Source organism: Pan troglodytes, chromosome 3 (assembly GCF_028858775.2).
Source record: "Pan troglodytes isolate AG18354 chromosome 3, NHGRI_mPanTro3-v2.0_pri, whole genome shotgun sequence".
Lineage (NCBI taxonomy): Eukaryota > Metazoa > Chordata > Mammalia > Primates > Hominidae > Pan > Pan troglodytes.
Genome location: NC_072401.2, coordinates 114,038,497 through 114,065,372, shown reverse-complemented (window position 1 = coordinate 114,065,372; position 26,876 = coordinate 114,038,497). Strand labels below are relative to the sequence as shown.

Here is a 26,876-nt window from a genome sequence, read left to right as displayed (position 1 = left end):
TACTTATTCATTTTTTTCCCCCTCATTGGCTATAAATCATACTTTTTTTTTTTTGAGATGGAATCTCTCTATGTCACCCAGGCTGGAGTGCAGTGGCGTGATCTCAGCTCACTGCAACCTCCAACTCCTTGGTTCAAGCAATTCTCTGGCCTCAGCCTCCCGAGTAGCTGAGATTACAGGCGTGCACCACCACGCCTGGCTAATTTTTTATATTTTTAGTAGAGACGGGGTTTCACCATGTTGGTCAGGCTGATCTTGAACTCCTGACCTCAAGTGATCCACCCACCTTGGCCTCCCAAAGTGCAGGAATTACAGATGTGAGCCACCATGCCCAGCCTAAATCATACTTTTTAATGTTGAACTTAAATGTAGTTAAATCGATGCACTTTGAATTTGTTACCCATAACGTATGTTTTAGGATAATAGGAGAATTTCCCGGTTTTCAGCATTAGTTCCTGGTATTTACAATAGTTCCTGTAATAAAAAGCTGAATTATGTATTATATTCTGTGTGTTTACTTTGTGAATATATATGTCAACATATAGTTATGCAGTTCTTATTTTTAATAATTTACCTGTAGCCTGTTGAGTTTCAAGGACATCAAGTAAAAGGATCAGCTACTAGTGGTGTAATGGTCAGAGGACACAGCTCACAGCTAGGATGCAGTCAGTTTCCAGATAGCACTGAGTATGAAAACTTTATGACGGAGACACCAGAGTTACCTAGCACGTGTATGCAGATTGACTTCTTGCAGGTAAAAATATTTTTATAGTTGCATTTTGCCAAATCATTTTCTTTATGTTAATACTACATTTTGTGAAAATAGTATAGTTGTTTGTACAGTTATAAGTTAAAAAGGAGTACAGTAAATTGACAAGAAGCATAATATCTCAAAACTAAATAACAAAAGTATTTTACTTGAAAGATGTATTACTTTTTTAACATTGGGAGTTTAACAGATTACTTTTCACTTCAGAGAAGACTATAAATTCATGACAAAAGCAAACAGGTACATTACACAGAGAAAATACTCACCTGTTTAACATCTAATAGATTTTTTTTCTTCTGATATTTCCCTTCTCTCTTTAAATATGACACTGAGTACCTCTAGTTGCTACCAAAGGCAGATTTCTGGGGATGAAAATAGAGGTCATGAGGTTAGAATGATAAGCATGTATTTGAAACAGTGTTCATCAAAGAGATTTTTTTTTAAATTTCCCTTTTTGTCAAAGCATAATACATATTAGAAGAAATAAAGAAAAAAAAGCATAATACATATATGAAATAAGTAAATCACCACAAAGCATACTCATATAACCTCCACCTTTAACAAATAGAGCATTCTCAGCATCTCAGAAGCTCTCCTTCTGCCCCTTTTCAATCACTACCCTTTTCACTTTTCCCTAAGATATCCACTGTCTTGACTTATAACCATCTATTAGTTTTGCTTTTAAAACTTTATATAAATAGAATCATACACAGTGTATTCTTTGTGTCTGCCCTCTTTTGTTTAATATTGCAGTTTTGAAATTCATTTATGTTGTTGCCTGTGGCTATAATTTATTCATTTTAATTGCTGGTGTAGTATTCTGTTGCATAAATATATCCCAATTTATCCATTCTTCAGATGTTTGTGTTATTTGTGTTAAGGGACTATTACAGATACTGCTGCTGTGAACATTCAAGTACCATCATGAACATGTACATATACACACATGCGTGACATACTTATGTTGGTTATATTACCTAGGAGTAGCATCATTGAGTCACTGGATAGGATATATTTACTTTTAGTACATAATGCAAAACTGATTTCCAAAGTGGTTTTTATAATTTACATTTCCATTAGGAGTGTATGAGAGTGCCCATCACTCTACATCTTTACCAACACTTGATGCTGACTGTTTTTGGTTTTCAATTTTAGCTATTCTGGTGGGTATATATTGGTACTTCAGTTGTAGTTTTAATTTGCATTTTCCTGCCTGATAGTGAGGTTGGGACCTTTTTTGTATGCCTATTGGCCATCTCTTTATCCTCTTTGACGTAGTGCCTGTTCAGCTTTCTTCCTTTTTTTTTTTGAGACAGAGTTTTGCTCTTGTTGCCCAGACTGGAGTGCAATGGCGTGATCTTGGCTCACTGCAACCTCTGCCTCCTGGGTTCAAGCGATTCTCCTGCCTTAGCCTCCCAAGTAGCTGGGATTACAGGCATGCACCACTGAGCCCAGCTAATTTGTATTTTTAGTAGAGATGGGGTTTCTCCATGTTGGTCAGGCTGGTCTCGAACTCCTGACCTCAGGTGATCTGCCTGCCTCGTCCTCTCAAAGTGCTGGGATTACAGGCGTGAGCTACCATGCCTGGCCTCTTCCTCATTTTTTAATTGACGTGCTTATCTTTTAAAAATTTTTCTGGAATTCTTTATATAATTTGGATACCTACTCATTGTCAGTTGTATGCTTTGCAAATATCTTTCCTGACCCTTACTTACCTTTTCACTCTTAATGGTATCTTTGATGAATCAAAAATTTTTCTTTTTTTGTTGTTTTTTGAGACAGAGTCTTAACTCTGTCACCCAGGCTGGAGTGCAGTGCATGAACATGGCTTACTGCAGCCTCAACTTCTTGGACTCAAGCAATCCTCCTGCCTCAGACTCTCGAGTAGCTGGGACTACATGTGCCCACCACTATGCCCAGCTAATTTTTTTTTTTTTTAGACAAGGTCTTGCTCTGTCACCCAGTCTGGAGTGCAGTGGCGTGATCTCAGCTCACTGCAACCTCTGCCTCCTGGGTTCAAGCAATTCTCCTGCCTCAGCCTCCCGAGTAGCTGGGATTACAGGCATGTGCCACCATGCCTGGCTAATTTCTTATATTTTTAGTATGGTTGCATATACATTTAGAACTAGCTTAACAATTTGCTATGTTGGCCAGGTTGTTCTCAAACTCCTAGCCTCAAGTGATCTCCCTGCCTCGGCCTCCCAAAGTGCTGGGATTACAGGCATGAGCCACTACTCCCGGCTGCCCAGCTAATTTTTAAAATTTTTTTGAGATGTTGTTTCACCAGGTTGCTGCTGGTTTTGAACTCCTGGGCTCAAACGATCTTCCTGCCTCAGCCTCCCAAAGTGTTGGGATTATAGGTGTGAACCACCACGCCTGGCCTAGTTTATCATTTTTTTTTTTTTTTGAGATGGAGTCTTGCTCTGTTGCCCAGGCTGGAGTTCAGTGGCGTGATTTTGCCTCACTGCAACCTCTGCTGTTGGGGTGATCAAACCCAACACCAGGTTGTAGGGGTGACGAAGTCTGGCAGAGTCAAAGGATTGAGAAAAAGTATGAGAAGTAAAGCTGGGACCAGGTGGCCATCGCGATCATGGAGGCTGCGAAGCCCCCGATCTCTGGGAGCGCACGCTATTTATTGGTAATCCAACAGAGAAACAGGTGGTGAGAATGTGGAGGTCAAAAGGGCAGGCACATGATCTACAGCTGTGACAGTTTAGCATTTATAAGGAACATGTTCTGCTACTTGAGATAATGGGAATAGGAGCCTAGGAGGGCTAGAAGCAAGGAGCCAGCAAGTCTACACACATTCCAGAGGACATTATGTCAGTCATGCAAGCCCTACCTCAGTTTCCCTCCCAACACTCAGCTTTTTCCCAACACTCCACCTCCTGGGTTCAAGTGATTCTCCGGCGTCAGCCTCCCAAGTAGCTGGGATTACAGGTGCCCACCACCACGCCAGCTAATTTTTGTATTTTTAGTAGAGACGGGCTTTCACCATGTTGGCCAGGCAGGACTCGAACTCCTGACCTCGTGATCCGCTTGCTTCGGCCTCCCAAAGTACTGGGATTACAGGAGTGATCCACCACACCTGGCCCTAGTTTATCATTTTTAATGTAATTTATTTGCTGTTTCCTTTACGATTAGTGCTTTTGTATCCTAAGAAATCTTTCTCTGGACGACAAGGTGACTCACACCTGTAATCCCAGCACTTCAGGAGCCTGAAGCAGGAGGATCACTTAAGGCAAGGAATTCAAGACCAGCCTGGGCAACATAGTGAGACTCGGTCCCTACAAAAAAAATTTAAAAATTAGGTAGGTGTCATGATGTGTGCCTCTATCCCAGCTACCCAGCAGGCTGAGGTAGGAGGATCGCTTGAGCCTGGGAGATTGAGGCTGCCTTGAGCCATGATCATGCCACCACACTGGGTGACAGAGTGAGATTCTGTATCAAAGAAAAAAAAACATTTCTCTACCTCAAGATCATGAAGATATTCTCTCATATTATCTTGTACAAGCTTTATTAATTTACATTTCACATTTTGATCTACAGTTTACCTGTAATTGATTTTTATGTATTGAGTACATTTTATGTAAAGTTACATGTTTTCTCCATATGAATATTCAGTTGACCCAGCACCATTTATTGAAAAAGCTATCTTTTCTTCATTCCTTTGCCATGAATCAAGGGTCCATATATTAGGGGTCTCTTATTAGTTTCTCTTCTGATTTATTGGTCTGCAATTTCAGAAGTCACAAAGCATGTGCTTTCTTTCTTTCTTCCTTTTTTTTTAAACAGAATCTCACTGTGTCACCCAGGCTGAAGTGCAGTGGCATTATACAGGCTCATTGCAGCTTCAAACTCCTGGGCTCAAGTGATCCTCCCTCCATAGCCTCCCAAGTAGCTGAGACTGTAGGCACACACCACCATGCCTGGCTAATTTTTTTTTTTTTTTTTTTTAGACACAGGGTCTTGCTATATTGCCAGGCTGGTCTCAAACTCCTGACTCAAGCAGTCCTCTCACCTTGGTCTTCCAAAGTGCTGGGACTGTAGGCGTGAGCCACAGTGGCTGGCCTATGTACTTTCTACATATCTTTAAATCTTCCCACCTTATTCTTCTCATTTTTTTACATTTGCATATATGTTTAGAACTAGCTTAATGGTTTTCACACATACACACAAGCTGGGAATTTGGATGAAATTCCATTGGGCATGTCAATTTTGGGCAGAATTAACATTTTTATAATATGTTATTGATAAATTTTCGATATTATAAAAATATTTCCCTCTATTTCAATCTGCTGCAATATCTTCCAGTAATGTTTTACAGTTTTGGTATAGAGGTTCTCTATATATTATTTGTATATTTGATTTGTAGGAGCTCTTTGCTCTTTACATACTAAGAAAATTAACCCTTTGTCATTTTTTCCCACTACATTAGTGCTTTGACTCTGATTTTTTTGTTTTTGAGAAGGAGCCTCACTCTGTTGCCCAAGCTGGAGTGCAGTGGCATGATATCGGCTCACTGCAACCTCTGTCTCCCAGGCTCAAGTGATTCCCCCACCTTAGCCTCCTGAGTAGCTGGGACTACAGGTACACACCACCAAACCTCGCTAATTTTTAAATTTTTTATAGAGATAGGGTTTTACCATGTTGCCCAGGCTGGTCTTGAACTCCTGGGCTCAACCGATACACCTGCCTTGACCCCCCAAAGTGTTGGGATTCTAGGCATCTGACACTGTGACTGGCCTAATTATGATTTTTCTAAAATTAAATGTTTTAATTTATGTAATCAGATTTGTCAGTGTTTTTTGTGATTTCTGGAGCTCAGAACTCTTTAAGTATTCACTTAATGTTTTTAATTAATAAAAACATTATTTTATTATTAATTAATAAAAGCACCTTGATGCTTTTAATAACTATTATGATTTTGCACTGTCTTTAACAAGAGCTAATGATTACAGTGGCTACAGTAAAATTAGTTGTTTCTGAATCCCTCCTTTATATTCTTCCAGGCACCTATAATATTAATAGCTATATTATAACTTTAAGATAAATATATATTCAATGTTTTCGTTATTATAAATGTTTTAATATTTTCACTGCTGAGCCAATTGGTATACTATGATTACATTTTCTTCCCTTTATAACTTTGGGTTTTTCCGGTTTATAATTGTCTCTTTTTAAAATTTGCTTAGTGTTTTTTGAATACTGGGGCAAAGTTTTTCCATACCCTCAAAAAGCTGTATAAAATACTCCTTAATACAGGAATTCACACATACTTTTCATATAATCTGTGTCAGTTCCATTATTTTCCTATGGCATCTTTTCCAGGTTTTTCATCTGCCTGCTTCAGTATGCACTGTATAATTGACAACTTAAGAATGCCAATTGCCGCCTTCCTAGCATGAGTTGCTTACATCTTGAACACCATGTCTCCTTTCTTGTTATGCTGGAGTACATCTTTGAATACCTCCAAAGAAAGGGAGCAAGGGGAGATAAAATTTGGGAGACTTTGCACGTTGAAAATGGTTTTTTTTGCTTTCATACTTGATCGATAGTTTGACTTAGTGTAGAATTTGGATATGATCTGCTTTATTCTTTTTTTTTTTTTTTAGTGTGTGTGTGTGTGTGTGGGTACATTTTAAGACAGTCTGGCTCTGTCACCCAGGCCGGAGTGAAGTGGCACGATCTCGGCTCACTGCAACCTCTGCCTCCCAGGCTTAAGCGATTCTCCTGCCTCAGCCTCCCGAGTAGCTGGGGCCACGGGCACGCACCACCACGCCCAGCTAATTTTTTTTTGGTATTTTTAGTAGAGACAGGGTTTCTCCATCTTGGCCAGGCTGGTCTTGAACTCCTGACCTCAAATGATCCACTCACCTCAGCCTCCAAAAGTGCTGGGATTACAGGAGTGAACCACTGCGCCCACTTCTTTGTAATTTAAATTTAGCAGTGCCTTCTCTCTCTAGAATTATTATTACTATTACTATTATTATTATTATTAGAGACAAGGTCTCACTCTCTTGCTTAGGCTGGAGTGCAGTGGCACAATTATAACTCACTGTAGCCTCAAACTCCTGGGCCCAAGCCAACCTCCTGCCTCAGCCTCCTGGGTAGCTGGGATTACAGATGCACACCACCACACCTGGCTAATTTTTAAAAACTTTTTCTAGAGATGGGGTCTTCCTGTGTTTTCTGGGTCTCAAACTCCTGCCCTCAAGTGTTCCTGCTGCCTCAGCCTCCCAAAGTGCTGGGATTATAGGTGTGAGCACAGTGCCTGACCCTCCCTCTGGAATTTTTTTTTTTTTTTTTTTTTTTTTTTTTTTTTTTTTTAGATAGAGTCTGGCTCTGTCACCCAGGCTGGAGTGCGGTGGTGAGATCTCGGCTCATTGCAACCTCCGCCTCTTGGGTTCAAGTGATTATTCTGCCTCAGCCTCCCAAGAAGCTGGGACTACAGGCGTGCACCCCAAACCTGGCTAATTTTTGTATTTTTAATGGAGACAGGGTTTCACTATGTTGACCAGGATGGCCTCAAACTTCTGACCTTAAGTGATCCGCCTGTCTCAGCCTCCCAAAGTGCTAGGATTACAGGCATGAGCTGCTGTGCCTGGCACAGAAACTTTTAATGACTTTAAAAAAATTCCTGGCCATGCACAGTGGCCTCCCAAAGTGCTAGATAATCCCAGCACTTGGGGAGGTCGAGGTGGGCAGATCACCTGAGTTCAGGAGTTCAAGACCATCCTGGGCAATGGGGCAAAACCCTGTCTCTACACAAAATTAAAAATTAGCCAGGCGTGGTGGCATGTGCCTGTAATTCCAGCTACTTGGGAGGCTAAGGCAGGAGAATCCCTTGAGCCTGGGAGGCAGAGGTTGCAGTGAGCTGAGATTGTGCCAGTGCCCTCCAGCTTGGGCAACAGAGTGAGACCCAGTTTCCAACAACAACAAAAAAAATCCTGATATTCTGAAATTTCGCTGTCATGTGCTTTCCTTCAGGTTTCATTAATACACTATACTCAGTGGGTCTTTTCATCCTGTAAATACAAATCTACTTGTCTTATGAAACTTTTTAAAAAATATATTTCTTTGTTGCTTTTTCCCCCCAGTGTTTTCTAGATTTTCTTTCTGGAATCTTCTATCAAATATTTTAGTCCATTGTATCCTACTTTCAGCAACACCTGTGGCCTTCAGTTTCTGAGCCCTTCCATGGTTATTGGGGCAAATCAGTTTACTTCTTATTGGGCTTTCCTTTACTAGGTGCTTTGGTTAGATTTTCTTGATATTGCCAAGTTTATACTATTCCCCATCCTCTTAATATTGTATTGTAATTCAGGATTGCCATTGCTTCTTAGTTTCATCAAAGATGGAGTTTCTGTTTCTCATCCTCTGTATTTTTTGAGAGGAGAACAAAATTTAGAGGTATTCCATATTGAAAAAGAAACTTATGTCCATTATTTTTATTTCTAGTTATTGTTATCTACATCAGTTATGATTATATGCTTTATATTCTGAGTTTACAAAAATGTTCTAAAACAAAATGATTAGATCTACAAACAGATAAGTGCTTTTTTGAATAAGCGTGACATTGCTTGCACGTAGCAATCTCTGGACTTACAAAAAATTCTGTATTTTTATCAAATTCTGAGATACTACCACTGTAAAAAGCACCCGTTTGTTATACAGCACTAAGAAAGAAGAGTAGTCATTTAGACATTACACAATGTTTTATATCCTAGACTTTAAAAACATTATAAAATATTTACTGTGGTGAAAACCATATATCATAAAATTTACTATTTCAACCAGTTCAGTAGTGTTAAGTATACTTACGTTGTTTTGAAATGGATCTCCAGAACTTTTTAATCTTCACTTAGACTTCTAATGTTATATTTATTGAAAGAATGCTTTTAAGCTTACTTGGGCATACATATATTTTGATATATATATAAATACAGACACACACACACACACACACACATATATATACACACAAACATATATATTTATGTTTTGTAGAGACTGGCTCTTACTATGTTGCCCAGGCTGGTCTCCTATCCTCAAGCGATCCTTTTGCCTTCGCCTTCCAAAGTGCAGGGTTTATAGATGTGAGCCACTATGCTGTGTTGGGCACAGTTTTTAATTGTATATTACACTGCTTTGTTCTCTTGCCTTTCTTTGAACATAATAATTTTTTGTTCAGGGCTAAATCATAGTATAATCTTTTGAAGACATTTAAACAGCAAAATTACTTAGAACGTGTTTGATATTAGCAATGCACAGACCAATTCATATTTAAGTGATTATTAAGATGAACAGCATGACTAATTTGCATACATTTGCACATGTACAGGCAATGACAACTATGTCACAACTGTTGCCTGTGCTATAGAGATGTAAAAATGTCATCACTTTTAAAGTGTTTGCCTATTTCAAAGACATTAAAATGTAAAAAATGTGAGTCTTAAGAATTTTATATTTTTAGTAGAGATGGGGTTTCACCATGTTGGCCAGGCTGGTCTCGAACTCCTGACCTCAGGTGATCTGCCTGCCTCAGCCTCCCAAAGTGCTAGGGATTACAGGCGTGAGCCACCGCACCTGGCCTGTGGAGTAATTTTTGTTAAAATCTAACAAAACGTAGATGACTGCTTTCTTTGTCATTTAAAGATGTTTTGATCTTTGCAATATGACAGGAAACGAAACATGCATAATTATAAAGGAAGAAATAGAATTAAAATAACCAATTAAAACTTGAAAGTTTAGAAGGGATTTTAGAAAGGACCTGAAGACAAGATAAACTTGAAAAATTAGGCCAGGCGTGGTGGCTCACACCTGTAATCCCAGCACTTTGGGGGGCTGAGGTGGGCAGATCATTTGAGGTCAGGAGTTCGAGACCAGCCAGGCCAACATGGTAAAACCCCATCTCTACCAAAAATACAAAAATTAGCTGGGCGTGGTGGCATGTGCCTGTAATCCCAGCTACTTGGGAGACTGAGGCAGGAGAATCGCTTGAACCTGGGAGGTGGAGGTTGCTGTGAGCTAAGATCACGCCACTGCACTCTAGCCTGGGTGACAGAGTGAGTCTCTGTCTCAAAAAAAAAAAAAAAAAAAAACCAAACCGAAAACAAAAAACTTAAAAAATTAATAGCTTTCCTAACCAATTAGAAAATATAGTAGAAAAAGAGTCCCAACAATAGTAACAAATGATATTTGTTAGAAATGTGCAGGACATGTGTAAAATAGACTATGAAATTTACTGTTGAATATAAAATTTGTGAATAAATAAGAATTCAAAAGTACTTATTGAATACCTTCTGTGGGTCAGAAGACTTGTAAGACTTGGGTATAGATTGATGGACAAACAAGATATGACCTTAAAGGTCAGCAGGGGGAGGGAGATGTTAATCAGGAGAATAAACAAACAAACAAATAAATTGAGATAATTGCTATGTAGGAAATCTGTGAAAGTACTCTCAAATTATAAGGGAATCTACTTTAGAATGGGTGATTAGGCTGGGCACGGTGGCTCACACCTGTAATCTTAGCACTAAGGGAGGCCAAAGCGGGAGGATTGCTCGAGCCCAGGAGTTCAAGTGAGAACAGCCTGGGCAACAGGGAATCCCCATCTCTAAAAATTAGCCAGGTGTGGTGTCACACAACTGTAGTCCCAGCTACTCAGGAGGCGGGGGTGGGACGATCAATTGATCCTGGCAGGTTAAGGCTGTAGTGAGCTGTGATCCCACCACTGCATTCCAGCCTGAGTGACAGAGCAAGACCTGTCTTAAAATGAATAGATAAATAAATAATAAAATGGGTGATAAAGGAGGGCTTCTCCAGCATTGGCAACAGTGAGGGACTGAGCATACCATGCAAAGAAACAGTATGTGTAAATTCCCTGAGATTGAAAAGTTGAGTGAGTTTGAGGAAGTGAAAGAAGGCCAAGGTATCTGGATTGTGGTGAATGAAACAGAAAATGGTAATTAATGAGGCTGGACAGGTCAGCTGGGCCAGACATAGACATAGAGTCTTCAGGCCAGGTTCAGAATAAAATCAAAACTTTGATTTTTATTGTGCGTGCCACTGGGAAATCACTGAAGGATGCAGCATGAAGTGACATGATTCAATTTATATTTTTAAAGTTTTTGCTGGCTGCTGTATAGAAGATGGCTTGGATGGACACAGTGGTAGAAGCAGAGAAACCAGTTAAGAGAATGCTTTGATGATAGTGAATTGAAGTAGGGATTGTGGCAGTGAAAGTATAGTGGAGTTGGTGGGTTTAAGACAAATCTTGGAGGTAGAATCATGGATGTTACTGGATTAAATGTAAGGAGTAGGGTGAAAGAAAGGGAGAAGAAAAACAACTGGACAGACTGAGGCAATTTTCATTGAGTAAAGCAAGATGGGGAAGTGTATTAGTTTGCTAGGGTTGCCATAACAAAATACCACAGGCTAGATGGCTTAAACAACAGAAATTAATTTTCTCACAGTCTGAAAGCTAGAAGTCCAAGATCAAGGTTCCAGCCAATTCTGTTTCTGATGAGCCGCTCTTCATGGCTTACGGATAGCTGCCTTCTCCCTATGTCCTTACGTGTCCTTTTCTTGTGTGCATTTGAAGAGAGAGAATTCTCTGTTGTCTCTCTTTGTAAGGTAACTAATTCAGTTGGGTAAGGGCCCCACTCTTATGACCTCATTTAACCCTAGTTATCTCCTAAAGGCTGTGTCTTCAAATATAATCACACTGGAGGTTAAGGCTTCAACATATACATTTTTTGTGGGTACATAATTCTCTCCATAGCAGGGAGGAGCAGGTTTGGTGAATACATAAGAATAAATAAATAATACCTGTGAGACCATCAAATAGAGATGCTAAGTAAAAAGTTGGGTACATGAGTCTGATTTAGAGGAGATATTTGTGGAGTCATTTGCACAAAGAAAGTTTAAAGCAATAAGAGTGGATGGGTTCATTTAAAGAGAGCATAGAGAAGAGAGTGGGTTATATTTGTATCAAGAATTGGGATAGAGATAGTTATGTGAATTATTATTGAGACATCCAATAAAATGAGGACAGAAATATGTCCATTTCATTTAGCAACTTGGAGGTCAGTGGTGACCTTGGCAAGAGCAATTTCAATGAAATAGGGTAAGAATTAGTTTAGAGTCATTTAAAAAGTGAATGAGGCCTGGCGTGGTGGCTCACACCTGTAATCCTAGCACTTTGGGAGGCCGAGTCGGGTGGATCACCTGAGGTCAGAAGTTTGAGACCAGCCTGGCCAACATGGTGAAACCCCGTCTCTCCTAAAAGCACAAAAATTAGCCTGGGATGGTGGCACATGCCTGTAGTCCCAGCTACTCAGGAGCCTGAGGCACGAGAATTGCTTGTACCTGGGAGGTAGAGGTTGCAGTGAGCCGAGATCACGCCACTGATCTCCAGCCTGGGCAACAGAGTGAGACTTGATCTCAAAAAAAAAAAAAGAATGAATGAGAGGTAAGAAAATGGAGACCATGTATGTAGCAAACTCCTTAAAATGAGCATATTTATTTAATCAGTCACTCATTTGACAAATATTTCTTGAGCAATGCCTGTTATGTTACACTGTTCTTGGTCTAGAGATAGGCTTGTGAATAAAGCAGGCATGATCTTTCCCTCATAGAACTTACATTCTAGTTAAAGGAGACAGAAAATAAATAAATATACAGCACCTCAGAGTGTCTTAAGTGCTCTGAAGAATGACACTGGTATGTAGGGGGATAGGGAGTGCACACGGGAGTGGAGTTCTATTTTAGGCAAGGTAAGCCTCTCTGATAAGATGACACTGGAGTCGAGATCTGAATGAAGAGAGGGAGAAAGGCATGCAGATATCTAGGGGAAAGGCATTCCAGGCACAGGGAATAGCAAGAGCAAAGGTTTTGGGGCAGAAGAATGATGGCTGGTGTGTAAAACAGCAAGGAGGCTGCCATGGAGTGAGTGAGTGAGGGGGAGGGTGATAGGCAGTGAGGTTAAACAGGAGGTAAGGGGCTGATGAGGTAGGGCTGCATAGGACTTTGTAAGAGCTGCCTCATGCTTTAAGAGAGATTGGGAGCCATTGGAGGGTTTTGATCAGAGGAATGAAATAATCGAACTTACATTTTAGAAAGTACTCTGGCAAGTTTCTGGAGAGGGTAGTAGGGGAACAGAGCGGAATACTGTACTCAGTAAGTACTGCCTGTTACTGTTATTTTTATTAAAGAGGCAATACAGTCTAGACTGGCTAGATTTGAACTCCCTTATAAGCTTGATGAAATAAGCAAATTTAAGTGCTTACCTGCTCTTTTTCTCACTTCTCCCAGTTGTAAAATAAGGAAAATAAGAGTACCCACCTCATATGGTTGTGACAAGGATTAAACAAGTTAAAATATATAGTGTTGGCATATAGTAAGAACTCAGAAATATAATAAAACTATTTTTATAGCGATGATTGTAATTTCCCATTTGTCTGTCTTCCACTGAACTGAACTCCTTTAGTCCAGGGATCATGAATATTTTTTCACATCTTTGTTTCCTAGCACAGCACCCAGAACCCAGTAGCCAATCAAGAAAATGTTGTGTAATATATATATAAGCTTATAAACTTTGAATCTTTATTGTCTTTTTTTTTTTTTTTTTTTTGAGAAGGAGTCTTGCTCTGTTGCCTAGGCTGGAGTGTAATGGCGTGATCTCGGCTCACTGCAACCTCACCTCCCAGGTTCAAGTGGTTCCCCTGTCTCAGCCTCATGAGTAACTGGGATTACAGGCGCATGCCACCATGTCCGGCTAATTTTTTGTATTTTAGTAGAGATGGGGTTTCACTGTGTTGCCCATCCTGGTCTCGAACTCCTGACCTCAGGTGATCCACCCCGCCTCAGCCTCCCAAAGTGCTGGGATTACAGGAGTGAGCCGCTGCGCCTGGCTCTTGTCATTTATTAAGGAAAATATCATACAGTCACTAACATAATCATTTTAACAAGTTCAAATCATTTACAAGAGTATGAAGTTATAAGTAAAAGAGCTTTTCCCCCAATTCCACTCCCATCAAAAGCCACTCTAACAATTTGGTATGTATTCTTCCAAATTTTATTCTTTTATTCTGTGCTTATACAAATATATATATTGTGTATATATTTGATCATCATATTAGATTTTAAGATGATTAATTTCTGGAAGAAGCAGCAGCAAAATTAAATGCTGTTCTAACAAGAATAACATATGAACTGTATAGCTGGCATATATTTAACAAGTTCAGTTCATTTGGGAGCAATGTCTTGAAGTTTAGATCAACTATGGACTTGAGGACATAAGAGAAAACTGTTCAGTCCTTGAGTTTGCAGGGATTTAGACCTTCACAGCTGTAAACATGAGGTCTAATTTGGCCTGAGCCCCTTAGAATGGCAGTTGATCTTCAGGACCAAAGCCTAATAACCCAGACCAGTCCAAATCAAAATCTGACCCACTTCAAGTAAATCTGAAAGATTTTATGCTCTGTATTTTACTGTTATTCTTGTTGATTTTAGTAAGTTTATTCTGCCCTTTTTGGAAGAAGTTTTATAGTTGTTGCCCCCACCATAGCTCTACATAATGTGCTTTAAATCATTATTTTTATAATATAGATTACTAGAATTCATTCAAACTAAAGAAAAAAATCAGAAGATTTTGGTCTGTAGTTTTGATTCTTCTTTCTGTATAGGTGACATCACCAGAAGAAAACATCTCTACATTGAGCCCTGTTTCTACCTTTTCTTTGAACTCAAGAGATGAAGACTTCATGGTAGAATTCTCTGAGACGTCCCTGAAAGCAAGAACTTTACCTGATGATCTTCATTTTCTCAACTTGGAGGGTAGTCGTTACCACATTGCTCTAATATCTGTCTATTCATTTAAGATGAAGTTTTTTATTTGAGAGATTATTACACTAAATATATCTCAGAACCAGATTCAGTGTCATATCCCTTGAAGCCTTTCCATAACCTTTCTTCCTTTGAACTTTTTCTATCATAGATAGCTATTCCAGGTACAATATTCCCTTCTAGCTATCTAGTTCCTTCTTGTTTCTCCTCCCAACTTTGTCAACACAGACCCCTGAAAGTATCTTCTACCATTGTCAGTTCTTCTCACAGCTGTAACTCCAGCATCTGACCCCTTTACAGCCCTTTCCTGTTCCAGAGGAATGACTCATTGCAAGTGTCTCATCAACACCATTGGTTGACCTTAGCATAACCTTTTAGTGTCTCTTTTTGCTCTGGGATCCTGAACTCTTCAACTGCTGCTACCACCTTTGCATTCCTAGGACTCTAGGTTTTCATATATTTTGGCCCTTCACTATGAGTCAGCTTCTGCTTCTTGATGAATATAATACTATTCTCTAGGATCCCTTTCACTAAAATTTCTTTTTTTTCTCTTTTCTTATAATCTCATCAATATATCTTCCCCTGATTCTGAATTTATGTTGGGTGAGGGGTGAGTTGTAGATAGTTTTTTGATTTTGGATGGATGATACAAAAAATTCTGTAATGTGAATTGGTAGTTGGGTTAGAAAAGGTTTTATGGGTGTGGTTGGTAGAAGGCAACAAGGTAGAGAAGAATCAAATACACCAGAGTGGGTATTCAAGAATAAGTGATATGGTAGTGAACAGTAGATGATTTTCACAGTTATACCATGAATCTTTTACTTTAATGGATTTTTAACTTTTCTGTCAGTGTTACTTGATCGACTTGTTAGAATTACAGCATAGCACTTTATAAAAGAATATTCTTTGGCTCACCTACTGCTCTGCTACTTTCCAGATGATCTCCAGAGTATATTTCCAACAAGATAGAAACTCTGTCAGGAAGGTACATTATTATAAAATAGGAATCCATAGTATTGTCAGATAAAAACTATAAGCTTGCATAATTCTGATGCAGTATTATTCATTTGTTTATATATTCAACAAATAGTTACTGCTTCTTAGATTTTTAGGAATATATCACTAAAGCTGCTGACACACAGAAGGAATCATTAAACTCTTTCAGACAGAATTTGCCATGAGTTTACCAGAATTATACTCTTATCAAACACCATTAGATCAAAATAAAGCTAAAATCTTTTTTACTCTGAAGGGTAACATGATAATTCATGAGTGTAAAAATATATAAAGGAAGTTACAATCACATAGTCATATAAATGAACCATGAGCTTCCGTCTCTGGAGAAAGAATGTAAAGTAGATATAAAAAACTAGTCTAGGTTCTTATCCTGACTCTGCCACTTAGTAGTTATGCTACCGCTAAGCCTTTGTAATCTCATTTGTAAAATGAGAATGATGCATTTTTTTGTTGTTGTTAGCTTTAAAGTGCTTTGAAAATGTTAAGTGCTATATAAACATAATTTAGTAATTAGGAAAAAAATCATAAGGAGGAGAAGAAAAAGAGGGACTTCATCAACCCTAAGAATGTTTCAGTATATATGAATTAAGCTTTGAAATCTTTATTTTTTGAGGTTAAAACCATTAATTTTTTTTAAGGAAATAAAATAATGTGATTTTTTTTTTCAGAGCAAGTTGCTACATTTTGCTTTTTATACCCACTGTTTTCTAGAGCCTAGGTGATAACTAGTAGAACATTTTTATTTAATCAGCATTCTGTTTTCTTTCAGGGATGAAAAAATCCCGTTCTCTGGAGAATGAGAACCTTCAAAGGCTTTCATTATTAAGTAGAACCCAGGTTCCACTTATTACTTTGCCACGTACTGATGGGCCACCTGACTTAGACTCTCATTCGTATATGATCAACTCTAACACATACGAGCCTTCTGGCTCCCCCATGCTCAACTTGTGTGAAAAGTCAGCAGTTCTTTCGTTTAGCATTGAGCCTGAGGACCAAAATGAAACCTTTTTCTCTGAAGAATCTAGGGAAGTGACTCCAGGGGATGTTTCACTTAATAATATATCTACTCAGAGCAAGTGGCTGAAATATCAAAACACATCCCAATGCAACATGGCTACTCCAAACAGAGTTGATAAGAGAATAACTGATGGCTTCTTTGCTGAGGCTGTTTCTGGGATGCATTTTAGAGACACAAGTGAAAGACAGAGTGATGCTGTCAATGAAAGCTCTTTAGACTCTGTGCATTTGCAAATGATAAAAGGCATGCTCTATCAACAGCAGCAGGATTTTAGCAGTCAAGATTTGGTTTCCAGAAAGAAAGTACTTTCTCTGAATTTAAAGCAGACTTCTAAGACAGAGGAAATTAAAAATGTATTAGGAGGGTCTACCTGCTACAACTACAGTGTAAAGGATTTACAGGTGAGGAAATGTACCAGTCTTGTGGTGCATTTTTCCAATAGTTATTGTCTGAATTTCAACAAAAGAATTACCAAAATATACTGCATAGGAGCAATTTGGACAGATGGCTTTTTTTGATCCTAACTCTGAGCTACAGTTACATCATCCTTTACTTAAAATCTCTCATAATAGTAGTGAACATTGAATGAAATGATTTATTTGAAAGTATCTGGTGCAGTGTCTGGTAAATTATCAGTACTTAATAAGTGATAGCTCCTACTTTTGTTTCCATCACTACTACCATTACAATGATTGTTTTTACTTTTGACTGTCAATTGTGTTTGCTGATTAAGTCATTAGGGTAAAGGTGCATCTTATTTCACATTAATTGTGAATAATCCTTATTATAGTCATAACCAGAAATAAAGATACATAATGATCCATTCACATCAGTTAACTTTTTCCTAGCAAAAAATATATAAAAACTTATTAAGGGGCAGATAAGAAAAGTTACTCTTATATAGGGTTAAAATTGCCATTCGTAGCTATTCTTGCTATATTTGGTTTCTCATTTAAAATTTGAAAGTAATTTTCAAGGATCCTAGAAATCAAAAGAAAAATTAATATTTTAAAAAAATGTCTATGAAAAATAATTTACTCTTTAGTATTTTTCTGGAGTTGCTATGATAACTTGAATTATTCCATTGCAGGAGATAAGTGGCTCTGAGCTGTGCTTTCCAAGTGGGCAGAAAATAAAATCTGCTTATCTTCCCCAAAGGCAAATTCACATACCAGCTGTTTTTCAGTCTCCTGCTCATTATAAGCAGACTTTCACATCTTGCCTCATAGGTATGGCTGTTGTGTTTTTATTGTATCATGATTGCTGCTTCATGTAAGTAGTAGAATTGTGAGAGTTTAATACATTATATTGTGAATTTTCATACTAAATACCTTATTTTTCATATGTTCTAGTTTTTGACAGTAACTTTTATTCTAATTTCAGATCAAAACTGAGTTTTAAAAGTGGGAAATTACAATCTTCTATTTTTTTTTGAGACAGGATCTCACTATGTTGCCCAGGCTGGAGTGCAGTGGAGCAGTCTTGGCTTACTGTAACCTTGCCTTCCAGGTTCAAGTGATCCTCCCACTTCAGCCTCCCAAGTAGCTGGAACCACAGGTGCACACCACCACACCCAGCTAATTTTTGTATTTTTAGCAGAAATGAGGTCTCACCATATGGCTCAGGCTGGTCTTGAACCCCTAGGGGGCTCAAGCAATCTACTCACCTTGGCCTCCCAAAGTGCGTTGATTACAGGCATGAGCCACCACACTTGGCCAGTATTATCTTTTGAAAGTTAAGAGTTTTTCTTCCTTTTTTTTTTTTTTTTTTAACTAGAAGTGTTACAAATGACCTGTTAAATTTAGCAGAAAATAACTTTTAAAAATGGATATTCCTATTATATATGACTCTGTTTAAAGGCTATTCAAATTTAGCTACAAACAGCACATAAGTGATACAAACAAAATTATTTTGTATTTAATTTTCTGTTCTATCTCTTTTTTTTTTTGTAGAACATCTAAATATATTGCTGTTTGGGTTAGCAAAAAACCTGCAGAAAGCTCTTTCAAAAGTTGACATATCATTTTATACATCATTGAAGGGAGAGAAACTGAAAAACGCAGAAAATAATGTACCATCCTGCCATCATAGTCAACCTGCAAAACTTGTCATGGTTAAAAAGGAAGGTCCAAATAAGGTATTCTTGCTTCCCCTCCCCCTACCATACCAAATACTTGTCTTATAAAGGGTTTAGATACCTATTACTTCATGATAAGCTTAAAGAGTGAGTCTTGATTAAGAGCTTTCTATTTGAGGTGTTGGTACCTAACATACATTAAATTCTCAAAGTTGTATTGAAAGAATGATTTGTGCTCTAGGATACAAAAATATGAGTTAAGATTAACCTTCAAGTTGCTTAGGAACTTTTTGTATAGTATTTTTATTTATTTTTATTATTATTATTTTTTTAGACACAGGGTCTCTCTGTTGCCCAGGATGGAGTGCAGTAGCATGATCATAGCTCACTGCAGCCTTGAACTTCCGGGCTCAAGCCATCCTCCCGCCTTGGCCTCCCAAAGTGCTAGGATTACAGGCATAAGCCACTGTGCCCAGCTGAAAATTTTACATACTTCTGTAATTGATAAAATAGGAGGAATATGCTCAAGTTACAGTGAGATCACTGAGAAGGGGGATATGTTCTAACCTGAGAGCTTAGAGAATTCAGAAATGAGCCTGAAAGAAATGAAGGTTGAAACTAGTCTACCATGTAATCCCCAGTACAAGTAACAGATAAGGCCAGAGGAATAGAAAAGTATGCTGGCTTAATTTACATTGTTAATAATATATTATGGAGGAAGTCAGGTTAGTAAAATGTATGTTGATTGATGACTTATATTCATTGTAGAACTGTGCTTTCATTCATAATACAGTTTGCTTCCACCATTTGCATATCCCACTTCATTGTTAGCTAAGTGTGTAAATTTGGATTTAAATTTAGGTGTCAAAAGCAAAAATTCATAAATAGTGATATAACTGTGGACTAAAATGTAGCCACTAAAAATCTTTGTTTTCTTTTTAAGATTATTTGATGACATAGTTGCATGCTCATACTATGTTGTTGGGTACAAGGGCTAGGTTACAGAGTAGAAAATGTATCATCTGAGTTTTGTGTAAAAAAAGTTTACATGTGTTTGTTCTTTTTGGGTTGTGGTGTGTGTGTACTTACGCGAATGAGAAAAAAGGATAGAAATAAATGGATAAGATATTCAGTGTTTCTGGACAGTTTTCAGGTTGTTTATAGTGAACATTTTAAATCAGAAAAACAAATTTTCAAATAAGCTTTTATTCTCAGAATAATGTAATCTTTTGATAAACAGAAAGTAAATGGAAAAGTAGGTGGTTTTAAATTTTAAATTAATAATAAAGTTAAGTCATATAGTGACTAATTTACTGGAGTACAGTAATGCCAAGCAGTCTTCATAGAAGCCTTGACAAACACAAAAATAATCGAAAAATAAAAGCATTTTTTTCACTAAATGTTGATCTTTTTTCTTTCCCCTTAGGGTCGTCTCTTTTATACATGTGATGGACCCAAAGCTGATCGATGTAAATTCTTTAAATGGCTTGAGGACGTGACTCCAGGATATTCAACACAGGAAGGAGCTCGACCTGGCATGGTTTTAAGTGATATTAAGAGTATTGGCTTGTATTTAAGAAGTCAAAAGATACCACTTTATGAGGAATGCCAGCTTTTGGTGAGGTATGTTTTATAGTACCAAATAATTGCCTGTGATTATATAAGAGAACGACAGCCTTCACAGAACTATCATCAGTTTTAAAAGAGATTAAGATAGGAAAACTATTTAAAAGATGGAATACCTCAGTTTGTAAACCTGCAAAATGGGAATAAGTCTTTTTTTTTTTTAATTATATAGTTACAAGGTCTTGCTCTGTTGCCCAGGCTGGAGTGCAGTGGTGTGATCCTTAGCTCACTGCAACCTTCAACTCCTGGGCTGATGCTCTCCACCCGCCCCAGCCTCCTGAGTAGCTGGGACTTCAGGCACATGCCACCATGCCCAGCTAATTTGAAATTTTTGTAGAGTTGGGGTCTTGCTATGTTGCCCAGGCTAGTTTCAAACTCCTGGACTCAAATGATCCTCCCATCTCACCCTCCCAAAGTGCTGGAATTAGAGGTGTGAGCTATCATGCTCGGCCAGGGAATAAGTCTTTAAAGTTATTTCGGCTCCCTCTAAACATCAAACAAATGTCAGCAATATCAGGATAACTAGCAGGGTGCTATTTTTCTAACTTATTTTGTATATAGCCGGGGCTATTTTCCACAATCCTAAGGGAAACCCTATCCGACAAACTATAGGAATAATTTTTAGCAGTGTGGCATAATAAATAAGTGATCATTTGCATGTCTGAACTACAAAGCTTATAGGATAATAGAATGCTACTTTTTGGAAGTATGTCTTATAAGTTTAGATTATTCAAAATAAATATAATGACTATTTGCATGGTGATTTAGTAGTAAGATTTTTATTCGGAGCTGATATATGCCAGGCCCTCTTCTAACTAGGCACTTCGCATGAATTATTTTATGCAATTATTATAATAGCCTGTAAGATGGAGATATCGGAATAAGTTATTCCCATTTTATAGTTTAGAAAATGAGGTTCCGCAAAAAAATAAAAATAGAACTATCATATGATCCAGCAATCCCATTCTTGGGTATGTATCCAAAAGAAAGGAAATAAGTATATCAAAGAGATACCTGCACTTTCATGTTTATTTCAGCAGTATTCACAATAGCCAAGATATGGAATCAACCTAAGTGTCCATCAGTGGATGAATGGATAAAGAAAATGTGGTATATAAACACACACACACAATGGGATCTTACTCAGCCATAAAAAAGAATGAAATCTTGTCATTTGCAGCAACTGGAGGTCATTATGTTAAGTGAAATAAACCAAAGGCCAGGCATGATCTCACGCCTGTAATCCCAGAACTTTGGGAGGCTAAGGTGGGTGAATCACTTGAACACAGGAGTACCAGACCAGCCTGGGCAACATGATGAAACGTCGTCTCATGAAACCTCGTCTCTACAAAAATTAGCCAGGTGTGGTGGCCTGCACCTGTAGTCCCAGCTACTTGGGAGGCTGAGACGGGAGGATGGCTTGAGCCCAGGAGGTGGAGGTTGCAGTGAGCCAAGGTCATGCCACTGCACTTCCAGCCTGGGCAACAAAGCCAGACTCCGTCTCAAAAAAAAAAAAGAAAGAAGCCAGATACAGAAAGACAAATATTGCATGTTCTTACTCATGTGTGGAGCTAAAAAAGCAGATCTCATGGAAGTAAGAGAATAGAATGATGGTTACCAGAGGCTGGGAAGAAAAGGGGGTGGGAAATGAAGAGAGGTTGGTTAAAGTGTTAAAAAAAAAAAGGAATACAGTAGGGAAATTATAGTTAACAATAATTTATTGTATATATCAGAATAACTAGAAGAGAAGAATTGTAATGTTCCCAACACAAAGAAAAGATCAGTGTTTGAAGTGATGAATATCCCAGTTTCCCTGATTTGATCTGATCATTACACAATGTGTAAAGGTATCAGGATATCACATGTACTCCCAAAATATGTGTAACTATTATATACCAATAAACAAAATTAAATTTAAAAATTTTAAAAAGCACACGAGGTGTTCTTTTAGATACTTTTCTATCTCAGTCTCTTCTAAAACTGATGACAGTTCTGTGACAGTTGTTATTTTCTTACTTTGATACAGTATATTTATATTTTGTATACATGTATGAAACTAGGTAAACATGAAACCCTGGTTCTTTTCATACTGTATTTTAAAGATTTTCAAAAAACTTGCATCTTAATATTACAGTTCATTTTTATTTTTTATTCCCTTTTCAGAAAAGGATTTGATTTTCAGAGAAAACAGTATGGCAAACTAAAGAAGTTTACTACTGTAAATCCTGAGTTTTATAATGAACCAAAAACCAAACTTTATCTTAAGCTAAGTCGGAAGGAAAGTTCTTCAGCTTATAGCAAAAGTAAGTTGATCTGATCATACTGGTGATTCAGTCTAGCCTTATATCTCCATTATATACAGCTGTATAAATTGTTTATATTAAAGAATTTTATATTAAATTTTAAAAGTATAATTTAATAGTAATATGTATTATAAACTAATTGTATAATAAATTAGACCATTTCTAAAAAACATATTTTTAAGATGTTAGGGCTTTTTATTTTTATTTTTTTATTTTTATTTTTATTTTTATTATACTTTGTTTTAGGGTACATGTGCACAACGTGCAGGTTTGTTACATGTGTATACATGTGCCATGTTGGTGTGCTGCACCCATTAACTCATCATTTAACATTAGGTATATCTCCTAATGCTATCCCTCCCCCCTACCCCCAACCCACAACAGGCCCCAGTGTGTGATGTTCCCCTTCCTGTGTCCATGTGTTCTCATTGTTCAATTCCCACCTATGAGTGAGAACATGCGGTGTTTGGTTTTTTGTCCTTGTGATAGTTTGCTGAGAATGATGGTTTCCAGCTTCATCCATGTCCCTACAAAGGACATGAACTCATCCTTTTTTATGGCTGCATAGTATTCCATGGTGTATATGTGCCACATTTTCTTAATCCAGTCTATCATTGTTGGACATTTGGGTTGGTGCCAAGTTTTTGCTATTGTGAATAGTGCTGCAATAAACATACATGTGCATGTGTCTTTATAGCAGCATGTTTTATAATCCTTTGGGTATATACCCAGTAATGGGATGGCTGGGTCAAATGGTATTTCTAGTTCTAGAGCCCTGAGGAATCGCCACACTGACTTCCACAATGGTTGAACTAGTTTACAGTCCCACCAACAGTGTAAAAGTGTTCCTATTTCTCCACATCCTCTCCAGCACCTGTTGTTTCCTGACTTTTTAGTGATCGCCATTCTTACTGGTGTGAGATGGTATCTCACTGTGGTTTTGATTTGCAGTTCTCTGATGGCCAGTGATGATGAGCATTTTTTCATGTGTCTTTTGGCTGCATAAATGTCTTCTTTTGAGAAGTGTCTTTTCATATCCTTTGCCCACTTTTTGATGGGGTTGTTTGTTTTTTTCTTGTAAATTTGTTTGAGTTCATTGTAGATTCTAGATATTAGCCCTTTGTCAGATGAGTAGATTGCAAAAATTTTCTCCCATTCTGTAGGTTGCCTGTTCACTCTGATGGTAGTTTCTTTTGCTGTGCAGAAGCTCTTGAGTTTAATTAGATCCCATTTGTCAGTTTTGGCTTTTGTTGCCATTGCTTTTGGTGTTTTAGACATGAAGTCCTTTCCCATGCCTATGTCCTGAATGGTATTGCCTAGGTTTTCTTCTAGGGTTTTTATGGTTTTAGGTCTAACATTTAAGTCTTTAATCCATTTTGAATTAATTTTTGTATAAGGTGTAAGGAAGGGATCCAGTTTCAGCTTTCTACATATGGCTAGCCAGTTTTCCCAGCACCATTTATTAAATAGGGAATCCTTTCCCCATTGCTTGTTTTTGTCAGGTTTGTCAAAGATCAGATAGTTGTAGATATGCGGCATTATTTCTGAGGGCTCTGTTCTGTTCCATTGGTCTATATCTCTGTTTTGGTACCAGTACCATGCTGTTTTGGTTACTGTAGTATAGTTTGTAGTATAGTTTGAAGTCAGGTAGCGTGATGCCTCCAGCTTTGTTCTTTTGGCTTAGGATCGACTTGGCAATGCGGGCTCTTTTTTGGTTCCATATGAACTTCAAAGTAGTTTTTTCCAATTCTGTGAAGAAAGTCATTGGTAGCTTGATGGGGATGGCATTGAATCTGTAAATTACCTTGGGCAGTATGGCCGTTTTCACAATATTGATTCTTCCTACCCATGAGCATGGAATGTTATTCCATTTGTTTGTATCCTCTTTTATTTCACTGAGCAGTGGTTTGTAGTTCTCCTTGAAGAGGTCCTTCATGTCCCTTGTAAGTTGGATTCCTAGGTATTTTATTCTCTTTGAAGCAATTGTGAATGGGAGTTCACTCATGATTTGGCTCTCTGTTTGTCTGTTATTGGTGTATAAGAATGCTTATGATTTTTGCACATTGATTTTGTATCCTGACACTTTGCTGAAGTTGCCTATCAGCTTAAAGAGATTTTGGGCTGAGACGATGTGGTTTTCTAGATATACAATCATGTCATCTGCAAACAGGGACAATTTGACTTCCTCTTTTCCTAATTGAATACCCTTTATTTCCTTCTCTTGCCTGATTACCCTGGCCAGAACTTCCAACACTATGTTGTATAGGAGTGGTGAGAGAGGGCATCCGTGTCTTGTGCCAGTTTTCAAAGGGAATGCTTCCAGTTTTTGCCCATTCTGTGTGATATTGGCTGTGGGTTTGTCATAGATAGCTCTTATTATTTTGAGATACATCCAATCAATACCTAACTTATTGAGAGTTTTTAGCATGAAGGGTTGTTGAATTTTGTCAAAGGCCTTTTCTGCATCTATTGAGATAATCATGTGGTTTTTGTCGTTGGTTCTGTTTATATGCTGGATTATGTTTGTTGATTTGTGTATGTTGAACCAGCCTTGCATCCCAGGGATGAAGCCCACTTGATCATGGTGGATAAGCTTTTTGATGTGCTGCTGGATTCAGTTTGCCAGTATTTTATTGAGGATTTCTGCATCGATGTTCATCAGGGATATTGATCTAAAATTCTGTTTTTTTGTTGTGTCTCTGCCAGGCTTTGGTATCAGGGTGATTCTGGCCTCAGAAAATGAATTAGGGAGGATTCCCTCTTTTTCTATTGATTGGAATAGTTTCAGAAGGAATGGTACCAGCTCCTCCTTGCACCTCTGGTAGAATTCGGCTGTGAATCCATCTGGTCCTGGACTTTTTTTGGTTGGTAGGCTATTAATTATTGCCTCAATTTCAGAGCCTGTTATTGGTCTATTCAGAGATTCAGCTTCTTCCTGGTTTAGTCTTGGGAGGGTGTATGTGTCGAGGAATTTATCCATTTCTTCTTGATGTTCTAGTTTATTTGCATAGAGGTGTTTATAGTATTCTCTGATGGTAGTTTGTATTTCTGTGGATCGGTGGTGATATCCCCTTTATCATTTTTTATTGTGTCTATTTGATTCTTCTCTCTTTTCTTCTTTATTAGTCTTGCTAGCGGTCTATCAATTTTGTTGATCTTTTCAAAAAACCAGCTCCTGGATTCATTGATTTTTTTGAAGGGTTTTTTGTGTCTCTATTTCCTTCATTTCTGCTCTGATCTTAGTTATTTCTTGCCTTCTGCTAGCTTTTGAATGTGTTTGCTCTTGCTTCTCTAGTTCTTTTAATTGTGATGTTAGGATGTCAATTTTAGATCTTTCCTGCTTTCTCTTGTGGGCATTTAGTGCTATAAATTTCCCACTACACACTGCTTTGAATGTGTCCCAGAGATTCTGGTATGTTGTGTCTTTGTTCTTGTTGGTTTCAAAGAACATCTTTATTTCTGCTTTGATTATGTACCCAGTAGTCATTCAGGAGCAGGTTGTTCAGTTTCCATGTAGTTGAGCGGTTTTGAGTGAGTTTCTTAATGCTGAGTTCTAGTTTGCACTGTGATCTGAGAGATAGTTTGTTATAATTTCTGTTCTTTCACATTTGCTGAGGAGTGTTTTACTTCCAACTATATGGTCAATTTTGGAATAGGTGTGGTGTGGTGCTGAAAAGAATGTATATTCTGTTGATTTGGGGTGGAGAGTTGTGTAGATATCTATTAGGTCTGCTTTGTGCAGAGCTGAGTTCAATTCCTGGATATCCTTGTTAACTTTCTGTCTCGTTGATCTGTCTAATGTTGACAGTGGGGTGTTAAAGTCTCCCATTATTATTGTGTGGGAGTCTAAGTCTCTTTGTAGGTCTCTAAGGACTTGCTCTATGAATCCGGGTGCTCCTGTATTGGGTGCATATATATTTAGGATAGTTAGCTCTTCTTGTTGAATTGATCCCTTTACCATTATGTAATGGCCTTCTTTGTCTCTTTTGATCTTTGTTGGTTTAAAGTCTGTTTAATCAGAGACTAGGATTGCAACCGTTGCCTTTTTTTGTTTTCCATTTGCTTGGTAGATCTTCCTCCATCTCTTTATTTTGAGCCTGTGTGTGTCTCTGCATGTGAGATGGGTTTCCTGAATACAGCACACTGATGGATCTTGACTCTTTATCCAATTTGCCAGTCTGTGTCTTTTAATTGGAGCATTTAGCCCATTTACAT

At 38.0% G+C, this 26,876-nt stretch overlaps 1 protein-coding gene across 6 annotated transcripts in view; it reads left to right on the top strand.

Annotated features, from left to right (window-relative positions):
• ZGRF1 (zinc finger GRF-type containing 1) overlaps nt 1–26,876 on the top strand; it is a 103,119-nt gene that overhangs the window by 35,606 nt on the left and 40,637 nt on the right. For 5 of the 6 annotated variants that reach the window (XR_010156669.1, XM_009448147.4, XM_009448149.4 and 2 more), the window contains 7 exons: nt 581–754; nt 14,461–14,611; nt 16,407–17,056; nt 17,746–17,884; nt 18,608–18,792; nt 20,159–20,355; nt 22,522–22,661. Coding sequence is in view for 5 of the 6 variants with exons in the window: in XM_009448147.4 (XP_009446422.2) it covers nt 581–754; nt 14,461–14,611; nt 16,407–17,056; nt 17,746–17,884; nt 18,608–18,792; nt 20,159–20,355; nt 22,522–22,661 (1,636 nt within the window). In the remaining variant the exon portion in view is untranslated. The remainder of the gene's footprint in view (nt 1–580; nt 755–14,460; nt 14,612–16,406; nt 17,057–17,745; nt 17,885–18,607; nt 18,793–20,158; nt 20,356–22,521; nt 22,662–26,876) is intronic. The other variant, XM_009448148.5, reaches the window with a different exon arrangement.